At 46.9% G+C, this 18,902-nt stretch overlaps 1 protein-coding gene across 3 annotated transcripts in view; it reads left to right on the top strand.

Annotated features, from left to right (window-relative positions):
* Positions 1–16,141: 16,141 nt before the first annotated feature.
* Positions 16,142–18,902, top strand: part of LDAH (lipid droplet associated hydrolase) — a 242,756-nt gene continuing 239,995 nt past the window's right edge. The window contains exon 1 of one of the 3 annotated variants that reach the window (XM_077291490.1): positions 16,142–16,265. Coding sequence is in view for 2 of the 3 variants with exons in the window: in XM_077291489.1 (XP_077147604.1) it covers positions 16,469–16,511 (43 nt within the window). In the remaining variant the exon portion in view is untranslated. Of the gene's footprint in view, positions 16,512–18,902 lie in introns of all 3 variants that reach the window. The other 2 variants (XM_077291489.1, XM_077291488.1) reach the window with 2 other exon arrangements.

Genomic DNA, 18,902 nt, shown 5'->3' with positions numbered 1-18,902 from the left:
AGCTACAACTACAAACCACGGGACACTGTGGCCTCCTTGGGTTTCCTTCTTCGCTAATTATTAGGAGAGTGTGGTTAGAATCTGGCTGGCACCTGTGCTGTTCATTCTTACAGGATAAGTAAAAAATTTAATTTTTTTTTCTGAGAAACAGCGCCACTCGCGGTTATAGGCAGCGCTCGGAATTGCAGTTCAGCCCCTTTCACTCAAATGCAGCAGCCCGTGTACAAGAGTGGCGCTGCTCCTAGAAACTTCAGTGGCCCATCACGTATGAACTGATATCAAAATGACCTACCTCCGCTCTTCCCTGCACCCACTATCAAATGATCCAGCAGGACCAGGCAGCCATGGTTATCATGCACATAGGCAACGAGTGTGATGACGGAGGCTGTGACAAGCACTATTGAGCCCTATATACAGCACTGTGCTCTCCCAAAGATTTCTGCCTCTCCTATCATTTATTATTAGAATTATGTCTCAAATACAAAAATGTCCCCTGTAAAAAAATAAAGAAAAATAACATACACGATAATAAATTTTAACTTTTTTCACACTTTTTCCAACCCTATTTAGGTCTAGATTTTGGACTAGATTAAGGGCTAAGGTTAAGCTGCATTTGGGGCGAGGGTTAAGGATAAAGTTATGGCTAGATTTGGGGCTAGGTCTAATGTTAAAGCTAGGCTTGAGGCTAGGTTTGAGGCTAAGTTTAAGACTTTGGGCTAGATTTTGATCTAGAGGCTTGTTAGGGCTAGATTTGGGGCTTGGTTTGGGCTAGATTTGGGGCTATAGTTAGGGTTAATGTTAGGGCTAGATTTGGACTTAGGGTTAGGGTTAAGACTAGATTTGGGGCTAGGGTTCTCGCTAAGGTTAAGGCTAGACTTCAGGATAAGGTTAGGGCTAAGGTTAAGGCTAGGGTTATGGCTAAGGTTAGGGCTAAATTTGGGGCTAGGGTTAGGTCTAGATTTGGGGTTAGAGTTAAGGTTAGGGGTAGGTTTAGGGCTGGGGCTAAGGCTAGAGTAATAAAATAAATTACATAAAACAACACAAAAATGCATTAAAGGATAAAGTAAATAGTAAAAAGTATACATGTTTAATTTTTGATTTGTTTTGATTCTTGATTAATTTCTGATTTCAGCATAAAAACAGAACAAAGGACAAACTGCAGGTAAGTAATTTATGATGTACAAAAATTACATCAGTATTTTTGTAAAATAAAATACATGCCCTTGCTGGGGCGAGGGGGTTCGATACTGGACTGGTGGAAAGGACGCAGGGCGTGCAAACTGTCCATGGGTTAGTTCATATAATTTACTCGACTTGGCCCCAGGGGTGGCCACCTATACTACGCTAGGCATCAGGGGCGGATTATAATAGGGTCAATCTGGGCGGTTATCCAGGGCCCAGTGGTATGGGGGGGCCCTGGGCTACCGCTCAGATTTCCCGCCGCCATCAGGGCATTACTGCCCTGACTGGCGTATGGGCCCGGTGGGCAGAGAGGGGGCCCGCATCGGGCCCCGTCTCATCTGCTCACCGGGCCACTACCGGCGCTGTGGCAGTTTCACCTATTGACGTGCGGGCACGCACCCGCACGTCAATAGTTAACAACAGTCGCCAGCCAATTGGAGGCTGGCGGCTGAAGTCGGCCGCAGGCGCAGCACACGTCGCCGGTGTCTGACGTCATTGTCAGTCACCTGCGAGTGCGCGCTGCTGGAGGGAGCTTCGCTGCTGGAGCGCACAGGTCAGGTAAGGATAACTCGTTTTTTTGGGGGGGGTTTTGCAAACGGCAATCCGAGGGGCCCGAGCCAGAATACTGGACACTGTCTGGGGGCAATATGCTGGACACACTGGGGCAGATTGCTGGACACACTGGGGGCAATGCTGGAGACACTGGGGCAGATTGCTGGACACACTGGGAGCAATGCTGGACACACTGGGGCAGATTGCTGGACACACTGGGGGCAATGCTGGAGACACTGGGGCAGATTGCTGGAGACACTGGGGGCAATATTCTGGAGTCAGACACTGGGGCAGATTGCTGTACACAATGGGGGCAATATGCTGGAGTCAGATACTGGGGCAGATTGCTGGACACACTGGGGCAATATGCTGGACATACTGGGGCAGATTGCTGGACACACTGGGGTAATATGCTGGACACACTGGGGCAGATTGCTGGACACACTGGGGGCAATATGCTGGACACACTTGGGCAGAATTCTGGACACACTGGGGGCAATGCTGGACACTGGGGGCAATGCTGGACACACTGGGAGCAATGCTGGAAACACTGGGGCAGATTGCTGGACACACTGGGGGCAATGCTGGAGACACTGGGGCAGATTGCTGGACACACTGGGAGCAATGCTGGACACACTGGGGCAGATTGCTGGACACACTGGGGGCAATGCTGGAGACACTGGGGCAGATTGCTGGAGACACTGGGGGCAATATTCTGGAGTCAGACACTGGGGCAGATTGCTGTACACACTGGGGGCAATATGCTGGAGTCAGATACTGGGGCAGATTGCTGGACACACTGGGGCAATATGCTGGACATACTGGGGCAGATTGCTGGACACACTGGGGTAATATGCTGGACACACTGGGGCAGATTGCTGGACACACTGGGGGCAATATGCTGGACACACTGGGGCAGAATTCTGGACACACTGGGGGCAATGCTGGACACTGGGGGCAATGCTGGACACACTGGGGGCAATATGCTGGACACACTAGGGCAGATTGCTGGACACACTGGGGGCAACATGCTGGACACACTGGGGGCAACATGCTGGACATTTTGGGGGCAATATGCTGGACACACTGGGGCAGATTGCTGGACACACTGGGGGCAATATGCTGGACACACTGGGGCAGAATGCTGGACACATTGGGGGCAGGATGCTGGACACATTGGGGGCAGGATGCTGGACACATTGGGGGCAGGATGCTGGACACATTGGGGGCAGAGATGCTGGACACATTGGGGGCAGAGATGCTGGACACATTGGGGGCAGAGATACTGGACACTGGGGGCAGAGATGCTGGACGCACTGGGGGCAGGACTGGAGACACTGGCAGAATGTAGATATGGTGCATGATTGGAGACATGGGGCAGGATTGGAGACAGATCGTGCAGGATCATGGGGCAGGATGGATAAGATGGAGACTGATGGGGCAGGATGGGGAGATCATATGGGGCAGGATGGATACTCATGAGGGCAGGATGGGAGAACATATGGCTGGAGCCAGGAATGAGATACACAGGGCCAGGATGGGGGATATTATTATTACCATAGGGGCTAATTAATGGATATTATTACTGCAGTGATGTATTTATTTTATTTTTTGAGGACACTGTTTTAAATGGGGAGGCGGTCCTCTTACTGTGTAGAGTGACACTATGTCACCTCTTTTTCTTCATGTGGTGTAATGTAGAATTTGGGAAAAATTAAGTAATGTGTTCTGCAAGCGGAGCTCGAGATAACTGTGTTATTTCCTGCAGAGACGAGTCCTGGCTGGATGAAGTGATGGCGGTCTGTGCTGGATGAAAGATGAAGGACTTCACCTAGAGACGTCACTGGTGAGTCAGTGTTACCTATACACTGACACTATACACTGTATACTATATACTGTACTGAAGGGTAAATTGACTAGATCAATGGATGTTTGACAGGTTATAGTTTCACACAGCAACTATTTTTCTGGAATAATCTGGTTCAGGTATATGATGACCCCGTCGCACGACCCCGTCACATGACCGGGGGGCCCACAGTGTCTGAACAGCCCGGGGCCCTGGCTACCCTTAATCCACCCCTGCTAGGCATCATACTGTGGGGTCATCATAATGTGGGTGTGAGGGTTACTGTGGGTGCAAACTTTATGAGGTGATTCACTGTGGGGAATCATACTATATTTGGGGGCATTTTAGAAGACATTATACTGTATGGGGTCTACAAAACAGGTATTCTCCATGTATTGAAAAATTGGGAGGTATTCTCTTCTGTGGCTGCTCGTATGCACCCTAACGCTGACCGTTGTTTTTTGGGTGGATGGGGGCCCAATATCGACTCTTGGGCGGGGACCCAATATGGACTCTTGCAATGGGGTTGATGATTTCTATGCTGGCGCTCAGTAGGCAGCCTTTCCTAAAAGATAGCAGAGTGGCCTCAAAGTTCCAGTTGTTCTCCGAAACAAAAATGTTTCGCTTATGCAGCCCATCAGGTTGGATAATGGAGGTCGCCATAAAGCGGCCTATCAGGTGGGAGAATGAAGGTTGCTATATACAGCCCATCGGGTGGGCGAATGGAGGTTGCTATATACAGCCCATCGGGTGGGCGAATGGAGGTTGCTATATACAGCCCATTGGGTGGGACACTGGAGGTCGCTATATGCAGCCCATCAGGTGGAAGAATTGAGATTGCTATATGTGGCCCATCGGATGGGAGAATGGGAGGGTGCTATATGTGGCCTATCGAGTGGAAGAACGGAGGTCGCTATACGCAGCCTATTGGGTGTGACAATGGAGGTCGCTATATGCGGCCCATCTGGTGTGACAATGGAGGTCGCTATATGCCGCCCATCAGGTAGGAGAATGGAGATTGCTATATGCAGCCTATCGGGTGGGAGTATGCAGCCCATCAGGTAAAAGAATGGAGTCAGGGTCAGACTGGCCCACTGGAGAACCGGAGGATTCTCCAGGGGCCCAGGCACTGACACCTACCGGCAAACAGGGCCAGCAGCTGCGTAGGTCCCCCACTGCTCCTGGGGCCCCCGATATCAGCAGAGCAGCAGCGGGTGACAGGAGGCACAAGCTGGCTGCTGCAGCTAAAGCCTGTCCCCGCTGCTAAAGATAAATGAATATTCACTCTTCCCCATGCCCCCCATGGGCATGGAGAGGGGTGAATATTCATTTCACATTAATAGCAGGCAATGTTAGCCGCAGGCTGTGGCTATAACTACCCGCTATCAGGGCCAGAAGACCAGGGCCCCTGCTCCCTCAGGGCCCCCAGCCCACGTGGCTGCTATGGGGCCGTAAGTCAGGGGGCCCAGCGCCAGTTATGCCCCCCAGTGCGCACAGAATTCAACTGTATCAGCATCATAGATGCCGATATAGTTGAAAGCAATAATGGAGGAGAGAGCGTCAGATGATGCTCCCTTTCCCATCATTTCCCTCTACCTCAGACACAGCAGCTGCGCGATTACGTCACTTCATTGGGTACCCGCTGTGTGCCGGGCAGACGGCAGTGCAGCTGCTGATACCGGAGCAGAGCCGGAATCAGTGTGGGAACAGGGAGGAGAGGTGAGTATTGTGTTTGTTTTTTTATATATACAGTATATATTAGTGAGTCCTGGTTGCATTATACCGTATGAGGGGGGCTGCATTATACCCTATGAGGGGGCTGCATTATATTTTGTGGGAGGCTGCATTATACTCTGAGGGGGCTACATTATATTCTGTGGGGGCGAGGCAACATTATACTATATGAGGGGGCTGCATTATACCCTATGAGGGGGGCAGCATTATACCATATGATGGGGCTGCATTATACCCTATGAGGTGGGCAGCATTATACCCTATGAGGGGGGCAGCATTATACCCTATAGGGGGGGCTGAATTATACCCTATGAGGGGGCAGCATTATACCCTATGAGAGGGGCTGCATTATTCCCTATGAGGGGGGCTGCATTATACAAAATGAGGGGGCAACATTATACCCTATGAGGGGGCAGCATTATACCCTATGAGGGGAGCAGCATTATACCCTATGATGGGTGCTGTATTATACCCTATTAGGGGACAGCATTATACCCTATGAGGGGGCTGCATTATACTCTATGAGGGGGACTGCATTATACCCTATGAGGGGACTGCATTATACCCTTTGAGGGGTGCTGCATTATACCCTGTGAGGGGGTTAAATTATATTCTATGGGGGCTGCATTATACCGTATGAGGAGTTGCATTATACCCTATGATGGGTGCTGCATTATACCCTATGAGGGGGCAGCATTATTCCCTATGAGGTGGCTGCATTATATTCTATCAGGGGGACTGCATTATACCCTATGAGGGGACTGCATTATATCCTTTGAGGGGTGCTGCATTATACCCTGTGAGGGGGTTAAATTATATTCTATGGGGGCTGCATTATACCGTATGAGGAGTTGCATTATACCCTATGAGGGGGGCTGCATTATACCATATGAGGAGGCAGTATTATACCCTATGATGGGTGCTACATTATACCCTATGAGGGGGCAGCATTATACCCTATGATGGGGCTGCATTATACCCTATGAGGGGGCCTGCATTTGCACTTGCTTGCTACTCTTCTCTATGTAATTTATTGGATTGGACTGGACTTTGCCTTTTATCCTTAATAAATTTGTAAGTTTTTGGAAGCTGGATTTTTTTCTCTTTTTTTGATTACTTGCTCACGTGATGACTACACGATATCCGTGCTTCCCCACAACACATGCCGACAGGTGAGCTGGTATATATATTTTTCTTTTTTCTGCTATATGATATTCTATGGGGTGCTGCATTATACCCTATGAGGGGGCAGCATTTTACCCTATGAGGGGGGCTGCAATATACCCTATGAGGGGGGCTGCATTATACTCTATGAGGGGGGCTGCATTATACTCTATGAGGGGGTCAGCATTATACCCTATAATGGGCTGCATTATACCCTTTGAGGGGTGCTGCATTATACCCTATGAGGGGGTTACATTATATTCTATTGAGGGCTGCATTATATCTTATGAGGGGGGTTGCATTATACCCTATGATGTGTGCTGCATTACACCCTATGAGGGGGCAGTATTATACCCTATGAGGGGGGCAGCATTATACCCTATGGGGAGGGCTGCATTATACCCTATGAGGGGGCTGCATTATACTCTCTGAGGGGGCAGCATTATTCCCTATGATGGGAGCTGCTTTATACCCTATGAAGGGGGCAGCATTAAACCCTATGAGGGGGGCTGCATTATACCCTTTGAGGGGGCTACATTATATTATGTGGGGGGCTGCATTACACTCTGAGGGGGCTACATTATATTCTATGGGGGCTGCATAGCCTGCATTATACTCTATGAGGGGGGTGTATTATACCCTATAAGGGGGATACATTATATTCTGTGGGGGGGGCTGCATTATACTTATGAGGGGGTAGCATTATACTCTGTGGGGCTACATTATATTCTGTGGGGGGCTTCATTATACTATATGAGGGGGTTACATTATAAAGTATGAGGGGCTACATTATATTCTATGGGGGCTGCATTATATTCTATGAGGGGGGCTACATTATACTATATGAAGGGGCTGTAGGGTTGAATGGGTAATGGGGTAATGCATCTCTTCTCTGTACAAAAGAAGATGTATGATAAATTATTCATGGGATAACTTAATTATTACAAAAAGAGTATGGACTAGAACTGATGCAGGTCAATATTTTGGCCTAGTGGCATCAAATCAATGTATGATTTTTGGATGTGTGGTCCATGACTTTTTTCTACAGTTCTAGCAAAAAATAAATTCTGATTTTAACAGATCGCTGCTGCTTAATCATCTAGATGGCACCATTAATGTCCCACAGCTGCATCTAAATGGCATGTCCAAGATGCTGATCGATCACGACAGCAGCAAAGTCCTAATGAAGATTTCTCATCACCACAGAGGCGTAGCTAGAGGTTTGGTTCAGGTAGGGTGAACCCTCTGAGTGGGTCCCTAAATAGATAACCATGATTACAACTATGGTGGCGCACCCTAATTGTAGGTATAGGGAAACCTCAGCAGATGACCACGCTGTTACTAAAAAAATTATCTATACAACCATCAACACTGATACTACTGCCATATGGTGACCATATAATGGTAGATACCAGTGCTGCAGAACATATAAGATTACAGCAGTTACAGATGTTGACTTACAGCTGATGTTCTTTCCGTTGTAGTCGTTCACTTTTCCCGCCTATTCCATCTGGCCCAAACCGACACGACAACTTCTCCAGCCAGGACTCATCTGCAGAGATTACAACAAAGACACATTTGTTCACATTTCCAGTACCATCCCCAGCTATCCCCAACCTGTACAAGCTCCTTATCCTGCCGATACCCCAATACTTAGCCGCTGCGGCTTTATAGTGTAATGTGCCCCATAGGCAGACTCTATACATCTATAGTGTATAATGCACTACCCATAGGCCTCTATAGTATAAAGAACTCCCATAGTCAGACTCTATATAGTATAATGCACACTCCATAGGCTTGTATAGTATAAAGCACTCCCCATAAGTAGACTATATAGTATAATGTACTTCCCATAGGAACACTCTATACAGTTTAATGCATTCCCCATAGACAGACTCTATATAGTATAATGCACTACCCACAGACCTGTATAGTATAATGTACTCCCCATAGGCCTCCATACAGTATAATGCACTCCCCATAGGCATACTCTATATAGTATAATGCAGACGCCATAAGCCTCTATAGTATAATGCACCCCCCATAGGCAGACTCTATACAGTATAATGTATCCAGCATATGCAGACTCTATATAGTATAATGCACTACCCATAGGCCTCTAAAGTATAAAGCACTCCCATAGACAGACTCTATATAATATAATGCACACCCCATAGGCTTGTATAGTGTAATGCACTCCAAATAGGTAGACTATATAGTATAATGCACTCCCCATAGGCAGACTCTATATAGTATAATGCACTCCCCATAGGACTCCATACAGTATAATGTACTCCCCATAGGTAGACTCTATATAGTATAATGCACTCCCCATAGACAGACTCTATATAGTATAATGCACTCCCCATAGACAGACTCTATATAGTATAATGCACTGCCCATAGGCCTTGTGGTGTGACTGGTGGCCGTTTGGTTAATGGGAGGTATGTGTCACAGGGATGAATGCTCACTGCGATGCAACCCGGAGTATGTTGTCTTCAGTGCACGTGAGCACTAAAGATGTCGTTTAGTGCACCTGGGTCCGGGTTGCGGGTAGCTATGAGAGATGGTAGGGTCTGGCTACCCATATACCTCACCTCTGAGTGGGGGTGCTAACTGTACCCTTTTCCCTGCAGGAGTTTGAGGACCTGCAGTGATGTCATGATCACGTGACAGTGCATGTGATGTTATCTCACCTGTGGGTGTGGTTACAGGCTACCTAAGGGAGGTGTGTTTAGCACATGGTAGTGAGTGTTTGGGAGTCTGTCAGTGTGGACAGATTTCTATTTGTCCAGGCTGGACACCGCTATATACCGCAATACTGAGGAATTTCAGTACATACTATAAGCAATTAAATGATCACAGGTTTAAGTCTCCATTGGGCTAAAATAATAAGTAAAAAATAATTAAGCAAAGTTTTAAAAGATCTAAAATGTATACATATACAGTAATTAAATAGGCTATAGTCACCCCCTCCCTTTTCCAATTTTAAAAATAAAAGATGATAAAAAATAAGCATATTTGGTTTCACTGAGTCTTCAAAAAGTTATACAGTTATTTTACCTTCATTGTAGATGGCATAAATAAGTAAAAAAAAATGGAATGAAAAGTGATCAAAACACTGTAGGTATCCCAAAATGGTATGAATAAAAATTAAAGCTTGCTGCTCGAAAACAATCCCGGAAAATAAAAATAAAAAATTACAGGCAATGCTAACACAAATCAATTTTCATTTTTACAAAGTTCTGATTGTTTTTTTTGTTTTTTTAAACTCAAACATACAAAAGAAAATATGCCATAAATGTATCAATAGTTCAATTAAAAAGTTTGCAGCTCTTGGGCCAAAGTGGAGGTAGAATTGAAGGTGCAAAGATGAAAATTTGCAAAGGGTTAATATTGAGTCGTGGAAGCCTCTGGTGCCGGGTCGTGCTCCTTTCAGCTGTAATAATGATGTATAATATTAATAATATTGATAATTGTCACATGTGTCTTTGAGGATGGAGAGGAAGCTAGAAGTGGTGCACAACATCCTATGACTTTGGCCACGATTCTTCCTTTGCACCAGGTCTGCAGCCAGAAGAATGTGATAAACAGACTCGGTGCTGATACATCTGTATACAAACAAAAGAGGCCGCTCTATTTTTAAGAGCGTTTCCAGGAACACAGGGTATGATCCAAGCTTTCACACCTGCAGAAAAAACCAACCACATCCCCTGCTGATGTTTGCTCACATTAGGTCCACTTATAAACTCCAAACGCTGTGCCCCCGAGAGCTCACCTAAAGACATGGCTTTCAATTCTAAGCTGCCCGTGCCAAGTTTAAATCATTTCCTGATCGTTTGCAAAAGAGCATGGCACCAGACACGGCTCCCCGCAGCAGCTTCAACAAGTTCGAAGAAAAATAAACAATTCTCGAAAATAAATAAATCTCCCAGGCTTGAACTTTTACATTTTGTACCAAGGTCCTTTTGCGAGAAAACCCTCCAAGGAAAGTGACTGAATATTTTTTTTGGCTGACACGTTAAATCTTAGTGACTGTTTTAGAGACAGTTCATACAAAGGTAATAACTCAAGCCACAAACTTTACAAAAGAGGATGCTACAAGAGCGTTCTAATCTTTCTTCAGGAGCACACAGCAACTCTGCCTCCCACATTACTGCTTGCTGGGGAGCAGTGCGCTCGTGATGACACAGTCCAGACCAGTGCCATGCTCACACAACTGGTCCGAACTGCGAACCGTTTGCCCTCCCAGACCAGTGCCATGGTCACACAACAGTTCTAAACTGTTTTCTCTCCCAGACCAGCAGCATGGTCATGCCACTGGTCCAAATTGTTTGCTCTCTGAGACCGGAAGCATGGCCATGGTCACACAACTGGTCCGAATTGTTTGCTTTCCCAGTCCAGTGCCATGATCACACCACTAGTCTGAACTGTTTGCTCTCCCAGACAAGTGCCATGGTCACACAACTGGTCCGAACTATTTGCTCTTCCAGGCCAGCGACATGGTAACACCATTGGTCCGAACTGTTTGCTCTCCCAGAACAGTGGCATGGTCACGCCACTGGTCCAAACTCTTTGCTCTCCCAGATCAGCGGCACAGTCATGCCACTGGTCCAATCTGTTTGCTCTCTCTTCCCAGTGCCATGGTCATGCCACTGGTTTGAACTGTTTGCTCTCCCAGACCATTGTCAAGCCACTCGTCCGAACTTTTCCCTCTCCAATGCTGAAAGCAGCAACATTGGAGAAGTGTGGGGTACTGAAAGTGGCTGAATCAAGCAATCTAAAAGACTGCAGAGGTGGCTGGTCATTTATGCAAAAAGCGACACACAACAGAATTAAAAATCATTTCCTTCTTCATTCAATTCAGCTGACAGCTGTCTAACGTGTATGGGGGACTTTACCAATTAACACCCCATGACAGATTTATCTTGGAGTAATTGAGTGTGTTGGACTTTGGATCTGACTCAGAGCCAGAACCCGCTCCACAGAGAGCAGACACTGGCTATATTCTAGGCATCTGCCTCTAACCGTAGCGAATGGCATGCCTGCTGATCGCTGCTGTTAACATCTTAAAGGCCACTGTCAATTGCTCACAGCGGCATTTTAGCACCATAATCCAGCCTGGACGTTAGTTCAGGCACCTTTCAGCTACTCTGAGATGGGAGCTGATGAGTTGCCATGATAGCCAGGGGCCGGTGGAATGCCAACATGCCTGTCATAGATCTCTTCTGTGATGTCCAGCCTGTGGCCAAGCGTCATAGAAGACAGTGATATTTACTATCTATAGTAGAAGCGTTCAGACAATTCCAGGTTCCATTCCCTAAGAGGACTAAGAAATAGACTTACACAGTTCCATCGACCGAAAAATAAAAATCTTTCGAGTTTTGAAAAATGCCAACTCTTTTTTTTTCTGAAATTTTATTTCACCACTTAAAGAAACAAAAAATAGGCAAGTGTGGTATTTCCACAATCGTACTGATCTGGAGACTCTTATTTTCAGTTCATTTTTTCCTGTAGAATTAACACAGAAGAAAAAATTACCCCCCCCCCCCTCAAAAAAAAAAAAAATTTGTGGAATTGTTTTTTCTTTCACTACTTCAGATAATTTTTTTCCAATGTTACAGTAAACCGTATTATAAAATGGATGGTGTCATTCCAACTTACGATTAGTCCCGTAAAAAAAAGAAACCGTACCTCATGCGTTTTTTTCAGAGGTAAAATAAAAAAGTTACAGCCTTTTGAAGAAGGGGAGGAAAAAAATGGAAGCGCACAAAAAGAAAAATCTGTGTTACCACTTTAGATGCTATCGTCACTGTTTAACACGGCATCTAAGGGGGTACATTCCTGTGATCAGAGCTAGCCTCCATCACAACAGTTACAGGTGGGTACCTGCTGTGTAAAGCAACTGGCACCTGCCGATTATGGGGCAAGCCCAGCAGGAACACACACGGCACATGTCAGGAGAAGTGGCTGGACCTTGGCATATGACATCACTGTGATCTTTACCTTTTAGCACTGACATAACTGTTAACTCTTTTCCTTTCGTTACATCACTGTGTGACATCAATGATTCCCCTTTGACCATGATAACATCACTTAGTGAAATTATTTTCTCCTACGACTTCAGAAGATACTGTGATATCACTAGGACTATTACTCATGGGCTGTTACTTAAAAACTTTGGTGCAAAATTTGACAACTTTTTTTTTACACGTTGATGTAGTAGAAAATTCCCCCAAAGTCTTCTTATTCATGTGAGTTCAGCTTGTAAAATACTTTCCTCTCCCCTTAGCACAAGCCCCGTTTGGCTACTGTGTACACGTCATTTGTTATTTCACCCTTTCCAAAGTATATATATAAATAGATAGAGCAAAGCTACGCAAACAATCGCTCTCAGTCATTTCCCTACAGGGGGATAAGATTTCTCGGACAACGTCCATTTGCAAAAATCATTTTTCACATCTGATGAAAATCCTCCAGCAATAAAATAAATGTGACATGAGAGAGGATGTGGAGCTAGAGCTGCAGGATCAGCCTTGTACAGCAGGACATTCTGCTCTCCCGGGCTTCACAATGGCTTCATCCGCCGGCAATTCATTGTACTGTATGTTTCCTGACTATAGTGTTGAGTCACAGTGAAATCATGGAGAATGCTGATTACCAACAGACATGTCAGCCAGTTCACAGGGCTGCCACAAGGAATTTCAGGGCCCCATACTGGCAACATTTTTGAGCCCCTTAGAGACTCTGCCTAGGGCAGAGTGATGCGTTGAGGAGACGACCTGAGGGCAGAGGTTCACTGAGGAGACGGCCTGAGGGCTGAGAGGAGCGCTGAGGAGACGGTTTGAGGGCAGAGAGGTGCACTGAGGAGACAGTCTAAGGGCTGAGAGGAGCGCTGAGGAGACGGTTTGAGGGCAGAGAGGTGCATTGAGGAGATGGCCTGAGGGCTGAGAGGAGCGCTGAGGAGACGGACTGAGGGTAGAGAGGTTCGCTGAGGAGATGACCTGAGACCAAGGAGAAGCTCTGAGGAGACGGCATGAAATCAGAGAGAAGCACTAAGAAGATGGCCTGAGGGCAGAAATGAGCACTGAGGAGACGGCCTGAGACCAGAGGAAAGCTCTGAAGAGATGGCCTGAGACCAGAGAGAAGCTCTGAGATGGCCTGAGACCAGAGGAAAGCTCTGAGGAGATGGCCTGAGACCATAGATGAGCGCTGAGGAGACAGCCTGAGACCAGAGGAAAGCTCAGAAGAGATGGCCTGAGACCAGAGAGAAGCTCTGAGATGGCCTGAGACCAGAGGAAAGCTCTGAGGAGATGGCCTGAGACCAGAGATGAGCGCTGAGGAGACAGCCTGAGACCAGAGGAAAGCTCTGAAGAGATGGCCTGAGACCAGAGAGAAGCTCTGAGATGGCCTGAGACCAGAGGAAAGCTCTGAGGAGATGGCCTGAGACCAGAGATGAGCGCTGAGGAGACAGCCTGAGACCAGAGGAAAGCTCTGAAGAGATGGCCTGAGACCAGAGAGAAGCTCTGAGATGGCCTGAGACCAGAGGAAAGCTCTGAGGACATGGCCTGAGACCAGAGATGAGCGCTGAGGAGACAGCCTGAGACCAGAGGAAAGCTCTGAAGAGATGGCCTGAGACCAGAGAGAAGCTCTGAGATGGCCTGAGACCAGAGGAAAGCTCTGAGGAGATGGCCTGAGACCAGAGATGAGCGCTGAGGAGACAGCCTGAGACCAGAGGAAAGCTCTGAAGAGATGGCCTGAGACCAGGGAGAAGCTCTGAGATGGCCTGAGACCAGAGGAAAGCTCTGAGGACATGGCCTGAGACCAGAGATGAGCGCTGAGGAGACAGCCTGAGACCAGAGGAAAGCTCTGAAGAGATGGCCTGAGACCAGAGAGAAGCTCTGAGATGGCCTGAGACCAGAGGAAAGCTCTGAGGAGATGGCCTGAGACCAGAGATGAGCGCTGAGGAGACAGCCTGAGACCAGAGGAAAGCTCTGAAGAGATGGCCTGAGACCAGAGAGAAGCTCTGAGATGGCCTGAGACCAGAGGAAAGCTCTGAGGACATGGCCTGAGACCAGAGATGAGCGCTGAGGAGACAGCCTGAGACCAGAGGAAAGCTCTGAAGAGATGGCCTGAGACCAGAGAGAAGCTCTGAGATGGCCTGAGACCAGAGGAAAGCTCTGAGGAGATGGCCTGAGACCAGAGATGAGCGCTGAGGAGACAGCCTGAGACCAGAGGAAAGCTCTGAAGAGATGGCCTGAGACCAGGGAGAAGCTCTGAGATGGCCTGAGACCAGAGGAAAGCTCTGAGGACATGGCCTGAGACCAGAGATGAGCGCTGAGGAGACAGCCTGAGACCAGAGGAAAGCTCTGAAGAGATGGCCTGAGACCAGAGAGAAGCTCTGAGATGGCCTGAGACCAGAGGAAAGCTCTGAGGAGATGGCCTGAGACCAGAGGAAAGCTCTGAGGAGATGGCCTGAGACCAGAGATGAGCGCTGAGGAGACAGCCTGAGACCAGAGGAAAGCTCTGAAGAGATGGCCTGAGACCAGGGAGAAGCTCTGAGATGGCCTGAGACCAGAGGAAAGCTCTGAGGACATGGCCTGAGACCAGAGATGAGTGCTGAGGAGACAGCCTGAGACCAGAGGAAAGCTCTGAAGAGATGGCCTGAGACCAGAGATGAGCACTGAGGACAGAGAGGAATGCTGAGGAGATAGCCTAGGAACAAAGAGAGCAGCTGAGATGACGTTAGAGCAGACAGGAGCATTACACATATGCACATATTTGGTATTATAGCATCTATAACAATGAAAAAAAACCCCATAAAATTAACTTAGTATGGTAAACACTGTAAAGAAAGAATCAAGTGGAGATGCCAGAATTAACATATTTTGGTCACCCCCTGAAAAAATGTGTTTAAAAAATTCATCAAAAAGTTGTATCTACCCAAAAATGGCATCCATAAAACCTAAGATGGTCACCACTCCCCCAAAAATGAGCCCGGGCATAGCTCCTTTAACAGAATTTTTGTTTTAATTCACGAGCCTTAGAAAATGGCGATACATTTTTTTTTTTATAAAGTTCTTTATTTTTTACACCAATAAATTATGAAAACAAACCATATGTTTTATAGATTGTAGCTTGTGAGCAGCGGGAACCTCACTGCTCCTGTAACTGCAATGTCCTACATTGCATTGTTTTTTCTGCCTCCGCACGTCCCTGCCTAATTGTACAGCGCTGTAATAATAGTAATAATATCCCTAATTATAATGTTGCTGTAATCCCACTAGTATGAGGACTCGGGTCACCGGTGGCCATAAAAACGCAACCCAAGAAAATCTGTGTTATTTTATCACCACTTCCCAGCACTTGCTTTTAAAGAAGGGACTAGGGGAAAAATGGTCATGACGAAGTTAAACTAATGTATAGCATGGGAAAGATGGCGCTGCTGCCAATAGCAACTAAATCTGAGGACCAATATTTTTTTCAGAATAGGTTTAAAAAAAAAACCAAAAACAAACGTGATCAGGCCGCAAAGATATCAACTAACTATAACAAATATGGATTAAACCTACAGCTGCTTCCTGCTCTGCCAGTAACAAACATGGCCGCCTGTGAGCGCGCAAACCCCGCCCCCTCAGAGACTTTCACTTTCTCTCTCAAAGTGACGTAATGACGTCGGGCCCGAGGGGCGGAGCCTGCAGGGACGCGGCCGCTTCGGGGTTGTGTACCTGACTGTGTGTGTGAATGCGGGACCGACATAGCAGAAGCCGCTGCGGTTCTGTGTGAGGTACAGCTCAGCCACCAGCCCCTGCACTTGTCCTGTCCCCTGCCCTGCCCGCCCCGGGGAGCAGCGCTCCTGCCTGAGTGCTGGCCGCAGCCGCCGCACTGCGCTTTGGTGCTGAACTGTCAATCATTGTATTATTGATAACTGTCAGCAATGTGGTATGTGGGGAGATTAGCAGTCTGCGGCCAGAGGCCAATGTCAGCTGCATGGAACCGTGTCAGGGGATGAGCAGCGATCACAGGTGCACAGGTGTGTGATGTGTATATATATACCGAGGTGCCAGGTGTGCTATATATATATATATATACCGAGGTGCCAGGTGTGCTATCTATATATATATATATATATATATATATATATACACCGAGGTGCTAGGTGTGCTATATATATATATATATATACCGAGGTGCTAGGTGTGCTATATATATATATATATATATACCGAGGTGCTAGGTGTGCTATATATATATATATATATATATACCGAGGTGCCAGGTGTGCTATATATATATATATACCGAGGTGCCAGGTGTGCTATCTATATATATATATATATATATATATATACACCGAGGTGCTAGGTGTGCTATATATATATATATATATACCGAGGTGCTAGGTGTGCTATATATATATATATATACCGAGGTGCTAGGTGTGCTATATATATATATATATATACCGAGGTGCTAGGTGTGCTATATATATATATATATACCGAGGTGCTAGGTGTGCTATATATATATATATATACCGAGGTGCCAGGTGTGCTATATATATATATATACGGAGGTGCTAGGTGTGCTATATATATATATATATATATATACCGAGGTGCCAGGTGTGCTATATATATATATATACCGAGGTGCCAGGTGTGCTATATATATATATACCGAGGTGCCAGGTGTGCTATATATATATATACCGAGGTGCCAGGTGTGTGATGTATATATATATATACACCGAGGTACCAGGTGTGCTATATATATATATATATATATATATATATATATATATATACCCCGAGGTGCTAGGTGTGCTATATATATATATATATATCGAGGTGCCAGGTGTGCTATATATATATATATACCGAGGTGCCAGGTGTGCTATATATATATATATATATATATAAATTCAAATTCAAATTCAAAGAAGCTTTATTGGCAGGACCAAATACACATCAGTTTTGCCAAAGCAAGTGTATAATGGCAATAGGGATAGGGACTGTGGGGATGTTGGGTAGGAGCTGTAGGGGAGGTGGATGGGGGCAGATCCAGGGTGGGGGCTATAGTCCATGGCATAGGGGAGGTGGATGGGGGCAGATCCGGGGTGGGGGCTATAGTCCATGGCATAGGGGAGGTGGATGGGGCAGATCAATTATGGGGGCTATAGTCCATGGCATCATGGCTGTCTTTCCCGCAGTCTATGACATTCGCTCACATACCGCGCTGCTATCTCCACTGCTCTCTCTTCTTCTCCCAGCAGGATATATGTCGTCTTCTTCCTCCTTCATGGTGATGAAGTCCGGGAAGAGATGTGAGAGTCTCCTGAAGTGAGTGTCCCTCACTGCTGAGTATTTGGAGCAGTGTAGCAGGAAGTGGGTTTCGTCCTCTATGGCCTCCTGATCGCAGTGTTGGCACAGTCTTTCCTCCCTGGGCTTGTAGTTCTGCCTGTGTCGGCCACATTCGATGGCCAGACTGTGGGCACTGAGTCTATATCGGCTCAGGATCTTGCGATCTCTGGGGTCCGGGAGTTTCTCCAGATATGGGGCCAGTCTGTAGTCTCTCTGTAGACTCCGGTACATGATCAGTTTCTGTGAGTTGTTGATATCATTCTTCCAGTCACTGACATACCTCTCCTGGCCTTCTTCTGCCGTCTTCCTGATTCCGGCTTTTGTCAGGTTGTTGTGATTGGTGTTCTGGTCCGGTTGGGTTTGGCTTGGCTGTTCCGGGGGTTCTGGTTTTTCTGTTTCACCTACATGTATCAGGGCTTTATGGTGATGGGAGCTTGGATTGCTCCTATGCAGGTGAGCCCGGAATGACAGCGCCCTCTTTAGAACTGTTAGGTGTAGAGGGAATCTGCCCAGCTCGGCCCGACAAGCACTGTTGGAGGTGCTCCGATGGACCTGGAGAAGGTGCTTGCAGAATTCCAGGTGGAATATTTCTGTTGGACTGGTATCCCACCTTGACCAGTCTTGGTAGGTGTGAGGACCCCAGACTTCGCTGCCATACAGGAGGATTGGGGCGATGATGGAGTCGAAAATTTTTAGCCAGACCCTCACTGGTGGCTTCAGATGGTAGAGTTTCCTTTGGATGGCATAGAAGGTTTTGCAGGCCTTGTCTTTCAGGGTCTCTATGGCTTGTTTGAAGCTCCCTGACCGGTGAATCTCTAGGCCCAGGTAGGTATATTTGTCCGTTCCTGTGAGGTCGCAGTTGTTGAGGACAAATGATGGGTGTTGGTCTGATTTTCTCTTTCTCCTCTGGAACACCATGGTGTTGGTTTTCTTTAGGTTGACCGGTAGAGCCCAGGTGGAGCTGAATTTCTCTAGGATTTTCAGGTTGTCCTGGAGGCCTTTCTCGGTTGGTGACAGCAGCAGCAGGTCATCTGCATACAGCAGGAATTTCACCTGCGTGT

The sequence above is a fragment of the Ranitomeya variabilis genome, chromosome 2 (genome assembly GCF_051348905.1).
Source record: "Ranitomeya variabilis isolate aRanVar5 chromosome 2, aRanVar5.hap1, whole genome shotgun sequence".
In the NCBI taxonomy this organism is placed as follows: domain Eukaryota; kingdom Metazoa; phylum Chordata; class Amphibia; order Anura; family Dendrobatidae; genus Ranitomeya; species Ranitomeya variabilis.
Note: the sequence above shows the minus strand (reverse complement) of the source record. Positions and strands in the feature narration are given on the sequence as shown.